Source organism: Clupea harengus, chromosome 14 (genome assembly GCF_900700415.2).
Source record: "Clupea harengus chromosome 14, Ch_v2.0.2, whole genome shotgun sequence".
NCBI lineage: Eukaryota > Metazoa > Chordata > Actinopteri > Clupeiformes > Clupeidae > Clupea > Clupea harengus.
In genome coordinates, this window is record NC_045165.1 from 28,987,138 (window position 1) to 28,996,818 (window position 9,681).

General features: G+C 39.5%; 1 protein-coding gene across 1 annotated transcript in view; it reads right to left on the minus strand.

Annotated features, from left to right (window-relative positions):
- Positions 1-7,454, minus strand: part of daam2 (dishevelled associated activator of morphogenesis 2) — a 73,209-nt gene extending 65,755 nt beyond the window's left edge. Inside the window, exon 1 of the mRNA XM_031579821.2 lies at positions 6,124-7,454. Within this exon, the coding sequence (XP_031435681.1) occupies positions 6,124-6,134 (11 nt within the window). The 5' untranslated portion in view covers positions 6,135-7,454. The remainder of the gene's footprint in view (positions 1-6,123) is intronic.
- Between the last annotated feature and the right edge of the window lie 2,227 nt (positions 7,455-9,681).

Below are 9,681 nucleotides of genomic sequence, written 5' to 3' on the forward strand. Positions count from 1 at the left end.
CACGACATTGAACATTACCTTTTTCATACCCCTATTTGGTTGATTGTTGACATTGGTATAAATAAATTCGTATTATTGAATTTAAACTGTCTTGTGTCTTGTCCCTCATTATGTGACGGTAACCTAACGAGTCTGCCGTCACACACACACACACACACACACACACACACACACACACACACACACACCAATGGGAGAGCTTATGTTTAAGCAAGATGCAGATGAGAAAATACATGGCAGACCATGGAGTGACCTGAAAGGTCAATATGGTGCACGTGTACCTTTATGAGGACAGAATCACATTTAAGACCCATCTCTTAATAGAGTCTAGTTGCTATTTGAGTTGTATTTGAGCTCAGCAGCCAGTCATAACACACCCTTCTCTTCTGTGCTCCTGAGCAATGTGTTGATTGGCTGGAATTGTGTACGCCTTGGCCTTAACCATTTTGTCCATAGTTTCCCATTTACAGAGCCACACACACACACACACACACACACACACACACAGAATGGACAGCTAAGGCCAGAGGATCTATTCTTAGAATCTGACATCAAGTACATTGGATTAGAATTGCAGACTCATCTTTAAGACAATTCATTAGTATTCATTAGTTCAAGCACTGTTTCAGTGGCTATTTCTTTCCTGCTGTGTAATGTCTTATGAAATGTATTTATGTAGAATATAGTGAAAAGGTAACTGAAGACTTCGGTTGGTGGCATAAATTCCTTACTTCGTTACTCCTTATGGGATGGTGAAAATAATATGCACATGCACATTAATAAAGTGCCCTATTGCATATTTTGTGGATTCATTCGAGTCACAAAATCTGATGACTTCCTACTCTCCGTAGTGTGAAAGTAACCAATAGCCTACCATTAAGTGCCACAGCAGCCAGAAATAAGATTTGAGGGAGGAGAATACCCAGTATGTAGAAGGATTTGAAATTAACTGTAGACCTCCATCATACATACCCTGCTGCATATTGTAGGTATATATTCTTCTAGCGGTTTATTTTGACGATGGCTCACAGAACCGTTTTCAAACGCAGAGTGGGGGCGCTACTCGTACACACACGCCGGGAACATTCGGTTATTGAGTCAGAATGAAAACAAACAGCTGGTAGCCCTGCTAAATGTGTGAATATAACTGAACAGCATATTATGGTGATTGGATGGGGTTGAATCGGACATGAGAGAACTCAGAGGTGCAGGAGGTGTCTGCTCCAAAGGGGATTAAAAGAGCTGGAAACTCTATGGTGGTAAGTTTATTTCTGGAAACTCTATGGTGGTAAGTTTATTTCTGGAAACTCTATTGTGGTAAGTTTATTTCTGGAAACTCTATGGTGGTAAGTTTATTTCTGGAAACTATTGTGGTAAGTTTATTTCTGGAAACTCTATGGTGGTAAGTTTATTTCTGGAAACTCTATTGTGGTAAGTTTATTTCTGGAAACTCTATTGTGGTAAGTTTATTTCTGGAAACTCTATGGTGGTAAGTTTATTTCTGGAAACTATTGTGGTAAGTTTATTTCTGGAAACTCTATTGTGGTAAGTTTATTTCTGGAAACTCTATGGTGGTAAGTTTATTTCTGTTTTGTTTTTTTGCCTGACTGCCACACATTCCTGTGTGTTTGCTTTACCTTTACCTGCCAAATGTACTTTTTACAGGAACCCTTGAGGAGACATTGAAACGACACAAACAAATAGGATTTACTGACAAGGTATTCTAGGCTAATGTCATTTGTAGGCATATCGTCATGATTGTTTCCTAACAGTAACCTGAATTCTAAATCTAAATGAACTTCTAATCAATCTTCCTTTCTTCTCCCCAGTGTATCTTCCCCACACAAGAAAGCTGTAACAACACTGGGCTACCGAAGGGCGCGTTGATGGCTTTCGTGAGTGTGGATGCTGAAGCTATAAAAGGTGAGTTTCAACTCCATCCATGTTGGTCAATATGTCTAATGTCCTATACTTAGACCATATGTGGCATGACAACGTAGAGGTAGAGAGCTAGGACTAGGAAGGGCACCCACAACGTCACCAACTTGGGAGTTTCACCCAGGGAAATAGTTAGGATACAATCAAACTAGCCCAATAAGGGCACGCAGGTTCGTTACTGAGGAGGCAGAGACGTGGTTTCCATAAATACAAATATATATATATATATGTTTTATTAAATAAATCACCAGATAAAATACAATACAAGAGTTTGCAACAGGAGAGAGCAGACAAGGGGCAACACAGACAATAGTACAGACACAGAAACTGGACTGGGGCTTACCAGTAGGGACAGATAATTTGGCAGAGAGGGCAGTACCTCTGGAGCTTCAAACAGCTGGGAACAAGGACTTATTATAGGATAAGCCACAGATGAGCAACCTGGTGGACTTGAGTTGGCAGCAAACAGGTACCGCGAGCCTTCACAAGCACACAGAGAGACAGACCGACGCATGCCCAGATGACACCTCCTTGTGGGCTTGACAGACTAAAAGGGTGCCAGACTTGACAGGGCTTGACAGACTAAAAGGGTGCCAATCATCTGCTTACAGAATAGACGGGGCAGGCAGAAGTAAACAAGCGGCGCCATGATGTCAAATGAACCCTTTCTGCTACACATACATATTTGTACAATGTACTGTTTCAGGTTACATAATAAAGCAAATGTTTTTTCTGAATCTCTCAAGACCTACTATGAAAGCATTATGATCATTCTTAGGCTTTTACGCCATTTGATGTTTTTCCGTGGTCTAATTTCTCTTTGCCCGTGTTCTGCATATACATTGGGCCAGAGTTGGTATTCTACAATCAAAGGAAGAAGCTGTCCAATGGAGGCCAGCAACAACAGATCTGATGTTGAATGAGGAGGACCATCTTGGATTGAAGGCCAATGTAGATCGTCTGGCCTCCAGCCCATAGTACAGAATCGTCTACACTGTGTGGGGAGGTACAGAACATACTGGAGGCAGATCAGAGGTACCTTGTGAATCAGTTTATAATGTGGATAGATATGTGGACTTTGCTATGTTATATAACATTATATTGTATTACATTATATCATATGTCATGTGTTATTGTACATTGATGTATATTGCTCATTTATATGTCTAATAATTGCTATTTAACTGTATTTCATTCATTTCTAAGAAAAGCATTTGTGTCATTTATTTATCTTTGTCAGACCAAAACCACAACATCAACAGCAATAATAATAATAAATACTACTACTACTAGTACTACTACTACTACTACTACTAATAATAATAATAATAATAATAATGAACAACTAATCCTTTCTGAGGACACATGCAAGACCAATGGGGTTGGGGTTTAGAGGAGAATACCTGGTGGCCCAAATGTCTGAAATGCAAATGTTACCTTGCATATCCAGGAGAATCTGGGATTGTGTTACAGGACAGCAAACTCCTAGATTCACCCAGTCATCTGTGGAGTATCTGGGAGTACACAGGAGTGTGGATGCACCTCTTTTCACGCAGTGCGAACTGCATTAACGTTAACACATCAAGAACCAGAAATGCTGCCTCATTGGAATTTAACACTATTCCCTTCAAATGAGGGATATTTTTTGACTTGTCTTTACTGTAAATAGGTGTTATTTCCAATGCAATTATATTTCGATTTACAAAAAAAGTATTTCATTGTCCCCCAGTTAAAAGAGGGATAAGGGTTCAGACAGTTCAAAAACTTAGTTTAGTTAAAAAAAAAGAGAGAGATGCTGGTAGAGTATGGGGATGTGGAAATATATTTCATAATTAATAATATGACAATATTAAATCGATTTGATATTTTGATGGCACAGCAATTGCATTGCCAATGGACAATTGGCTAACCTTTTTTTTAGGTTAGAAAATAAAACATCACAACATTTAGCGCCACTTCTGGTATAAACCACGACCGGTCATCCGAATACAGATACAGAGACAGTTGATTTTGTAGGATTTTGATTTCGATTTGCACAACTATCAGGGTACTACCAATTACAAACTTATGGTTAGAATTTAACCCAAAAATGAGCTTGCCCTGTGGTACAAACATGATGCTTGTTTACACTGTCGAAATTGTTGGATTGTGAACAGTGTGTGTAATGATTTATGGATCTAATTTTAACATATTTCAGTGCAAAACTCACCTGGCTCAAATTAAAACACATCTATGGATGTTTAATTAACATCAAATTACTGCATGATTGTTAAAGCTAATTTATTGCAATGAACAATTAGCAGGCTATTCGAGCTTTAAACACACGCTATGTCTCAAACCGCGTACTTGCGCACTTCAAACACTGACTTTCAGGGCGTAGGGTGTTCACACTGACAGAACCAGTAGAATTCAGGGCACTGAAAGTACCCGGATTGCGCACTGCAAACAGTAAAAAAATGCAGTGTGAAACGATGGACACTTCTCGCCCTAAATGGGCGCCATCTTGGCCACGTAGCGGAAGAGGAGGAGCACGTGTTGGAGCCGTGTCGACATCTCAAAAGCGCCAGGAGCAGAAGTGTTGCCCAAACTTTTGTGGAATAATAATATAGAAGAAGAAGATACAACTTAATAGTTGTGATTGTGTCATGCAGATACAATATTGTTATTATTATTTTTATATAGTTATAACAATCATAATAACACTTACGAAGAACAATATGTGATTGCTTAAGAAATCACACAAAAAAGCCCATGTTTATCAACGCCAGAGACACGGGGCGTAAATCATTTGTCTGCCAAGAACCAAGTTGCCAAGATTTAAGTTTTAAATGTCTTTAAAAGTCTTCATATCACTATTACTGAGCTGAATGCACTGTATGACTGACCTACTTTTGTTAGGCATGGGGCACAAGCACACTCAGAAAGCCACAGATGGCCCAAGCGAACATGAAATGAGTGCTATTAATACCACCCATCATCAAAGGGGGGGATGCCCTGCATTCCAACCCCCCACCCTAAACCACAGTGGCCCAGAGGGACACCAGATATCTAGCATCACATCTGCATGGGATCCCACTGTGTACGTATTACATTACTGAAGGCTTTAAATAGAGAAGACAAATCATCATTGGCATGTGTCTCCATGCACATAAGTAAAAAAAAAAAAAGCATGCAGCTACATGCTTTTCAGCCTTTCCAGCCTTCTAACCACGACTTTTTAAAATGTTTTTAGTTTTAGATAGTAAATACATAGTATCATTATTATCTTCAATAATATGCGTGCAATTATGTATACAAAAAAGAAGACAAAATAAAAATCATAGTGACAATAAAAAAAAACAGCATATATTTCCACGTTTCGATTTTTGAGATAATAAACTGTTTTTTTTACCCATTTTCTGTTCTAGGTGGAAGATCTGAAAATTGAATGAAAAAGAAAATTGGTGTTGGACAGTTATGAGAAGTAGGCGAGGCTTGGCATAAATTAGGCTATTTACTGAACTAGAACATTAATAATCTTTTTATATTTGTTGGTGTCCAGAAACAAACCAGGCTATGATTGCACCATACACCATATCTAGACAAACAACTATTGTTGGCCTACAGTGGATCTCATCTGATGGCAGGCACATCCAAAACATCCTTAGACTAACTTACCTTTCTGTAGACGGATTTACGACTTGACAGGGCAGACACCTGCCATAGTATTTTGTTTTTCACCAAACCAGAACGCTGCCACTCTCAACACATTGGTCATCCTCTTCCTGTACACAGGCCCATATATACTTGAAGCTATCACAAATTTAAGATGTTGTTGTTTATGTACAAATAAATGATGCCTTCTACTTCTCATATGCTACAGTGTCCAGACACCATCCCACAACACCTAGCCTATCAGGCAGCACTTCCTCGTCATCTAGGCGGAAATTGGAATGGGATACAATATCACTACATTGGAATGGGATACAATATCACTACATTGTTGAAAAATTGGAGTCCTAACTTCAATTTTCTGATCTTCTGAATAAAGCAGAAAAATGGGAAAAATAGTTTGTTATCCCAAATTTGTATTTGTCATTTCTGAAAAAATATGATAAAATATCTTGTTCATCTACAAATTTCTGTAGGGTGTTTACCAAAAAAGTTAGCTCTTCTCTGACTGCAGCAATGTCTGCCTGTACTCACCCAGCGACCATCTCTGTCTTGGTGCAGATATGTCGAGTTTGAGAGAGACAAGGGCCTTGGTCATCATGCCAGCGAACAGCTTATGCTCCACCTCTGTAGCGGACAAGCTAGCATTAGCATGGTTGGACGACAGTTTAGCATTTAGTGGCTTCATTGTCTGAGCCTAAGTAGACTATTGACACAAAAGTTATGTTCACCTGGAATTAGAGGTTGCAATTTGTTCTTCTGTTTTTTTTTGTCAAAGTTAGAAAGTCACCTCATGGAGCTTGTGTAAGGTTCGCCTACATAGTTACTGCACAACAGGGCGGCCTTCTTTTACCCTTTGTCAGTCCTCATCGTAATAATTAGTGCTCTGCCTGTTCTTGCATCTGTGTCATTTCCGAGAATGGCTAGTGTACATATTTTAGTCATCTGTGGCAATGTGTTTGATTACTTGATTACTGTTAAGTGTTTAATTATAGGCTACGGAATATAAGTTTACGCTCATATATATAATCTTAAAACATTGGAATATTTATTTTGATGTAGGCCTACCTTTTCCTCCCATAAATCTCAACACCTTTTTATAAAAAGGCCTAGCACATATGTTGCTTGGTTCATTTACTTGAGTGTTGGGTGTTTATGTGATACCCACGCTAGCATCCGGCGCGACTACCAGGTCCTAAAGCTGGCAGTCAAGGAGGATAGCCTGGTTCCTCCCGTCCAGGACGATACCATCTCCCAGCACATACCAAGGCAGCACTTTGCTACCAAAGCTGCAGCTCTCCGCAGGCAAGGTCCACCCTCCACCTCTTGGGTGGAGCAGAAATGGCAGGGAGAATGGAGAAGCTCACACACCACTCTGCACACCTTCATCGAGTCCCCATCCACAGAGCCAAGAGGCCATGTGATGCGGCGATGTGATACACAGAAATAAATGCTTTAACTTGAGGCTATTCATAAAACAGTTCTCCCCTTGCTTTCACTAAAGGTTTGAATGGATTTAAATGACATGCACATGGTAACTGCATAAGTCCACATTCCACATTTTCCCGACAGACAAAAAAAAAAGGGTGAAACCATTTTTCAACTATTTTAAATGTCACACCTCTTTCATGAGCCTACATTTATTCTGAAGTGAAGTATGGTGGTCATGATCAGAACACTGGGAATGCATACCTCAAATGTGTGTAACTGGAAGCCCAAAAAAGGATTGATATAAATGAGAATATGACCCCAAGTGACTGAAGAAAGGGCTTTGGCAGCTGGTTAAGGGATTCATTTTCATCAATAGTCAACAGTGATCAATATTGCAATAATACATTCTAATGGTGATCAATAGTTTATTTAGTTTTGGAATTCAATAATACAAAAAAAAAGCCAGTTTTTCAGTACTGATGCTCTCACAAAACGAAGTGTTTCAATGGTCTGTTACCCAATAGAATGTGCTGTTTGATGCACTGCTTAAATGAACCAAATCCATATGGGGTCAAGGGCCAACAGCTGAAGCTTAAAGTATGTAAATGCTGAGACACAGGGGTACATATCTGCAATGCCATACTCAACAGAATGGACCAACCTCTGGTGTGACTGGCTTCAAAATAGCATTTTTAAAGCACTTCTGCAATATACTAAATTTGGCTTACAGTAAGCATTATAAACTGCAAAACTATCAACATTCCAACAATGGCCAAGTTCCAAGCTTCTTATAATAACCAATTCAGCCTACTGTCCAATTCAGTCAAACATACACTGACCTCAAATAGAACCTAATTAGTTTCATTGTCTTTGCATTGGTTACATTTACCCTGAAGTCAAGCAGTTTCAAGCACACATTTTCAGATATAATATTTCCTATACTTTGAATTTAAACTCTAATCCAATCAAAACCATCCCCTTGTCCATAGAAATTCCACCTCTATTAACAAACCGAGCTGAAGTGTGAACACAATCACAGAAGCCACTGAGGAGAAAATGAGAAAGCTTTATTGTTACCAGTCATTGCTCCCATTCCAACAACCACCAGATGTGTTCTGGGTTATCTTCATGGCCCAAATGAGTATGAAGTATCAGCACCTATCTGTGACTTTGAAACCTGTTCCATAACATGTAAACAACAAGTGCCAGTCCAATAAGAGGGCTTCTAACAGAGCCAGTGAGTTGGTTGAGAGGGTGGCCACATGTCCAATAAGAGGGCTTCTAACAGGGCCAGTGAGTTGGTCGAGAGGGTCGCCACATTTCAGTCATTCTGCCAGTTGAGGGGCTGTAGCTTTTTGACCAAGAGGCTTTACTCTCAGAACATTTCTCTGTACATCTGATAGGGGAAAAGGGATTACATCACTGTGGTAACAGATAGTAGGCCTACCCCATGCCTTAAAAAAAACCTAACAAGCCTAAATGCTGCAGAACCAACCACAACAATCTAGCCTGCTATACTGAAAGGTTTCCAAATGAACAGAAAACAAAAACAAAATCACACACATGCACAACTGTTGAAGATGTAGTCTTGATCACACACATGCACAACTGCTGAAGATGTAGTCTTGATCACACACATGGACATCTGCTGAAGATGCAGTCTTGATCACACACATGCACAACTGTTGAAGATGTAGTCTTGATCACACACATGCACATCTGTTGAAGATGTAGTCTTCATCACACACATGCACATCTGCTGAAGATGCAGTCTTGATCACACACATGCACAACTGTTGAAGATGTAGTCCGCATTTCTGGTGATCGGTTGATATTTGAGCTCAACAGCCAATCAAATGAAACCACTTCTTTCTGTGCTCCTGAAGCAATGTGTTGATTGGCTGGAATGGTTTATATGGCTCAATCTGTGCCATAATGTTTGTTTCCCATTTTCAGAACCAGGACTGTGTTCCACCTTTTACCAAGGCCTGGAAATCATCAGAATATCTGGTAATAATACAGTTTTCATTGCTCAAGTTTTAAACAATTTGATCCCATCTCGAGCAGAATTTATAAACTGTGTCATCATGAGTGTGAGCTAGTGTATTCCAGGGAAATAGCCTGTCTGTATGAACGAAAATAGTGGATAGGATCAGTCACAGAAAGATCTGATAACTTCAATGAAGTTTATGCTATAGCTGCCGGTGAATCAGACAGAGGACCAACTTAAAGGTGCTTTGCACAGAAATCCGTGCTGGTTCAGAATAGCTTTAACCTGGCAGTGTAAAGATGGGTCAAAACAGCCAGCATTCACCAACCAGCAAATCATTTAAAAAAAATGTCCACCACGTTATGTTGGGAAAACAGAGTGCTAGTGAGATTGCTAATTGCTGAGTCAGATTGCTAATAATAGCCAACAATAGCCTAGCCTATATTTTATGTGAGTTAAGTAAGTTAATAAATAAACTATGTTGATCAATCAAAGCTAGAGTAATTCCTCAAATATTGTAAATCATTTCTAAAGAGTTAGTTATATAGAGCTAGTGCTAGAGCTAGTAATAAACACATCTTATATCTTCTCTCTTGTTCTTCAGCTGAGGTCGTGGTCACGCATGAGACACAAAATCACAACTGAAGACTCTAAGAGCGAAGCCTCCAAAC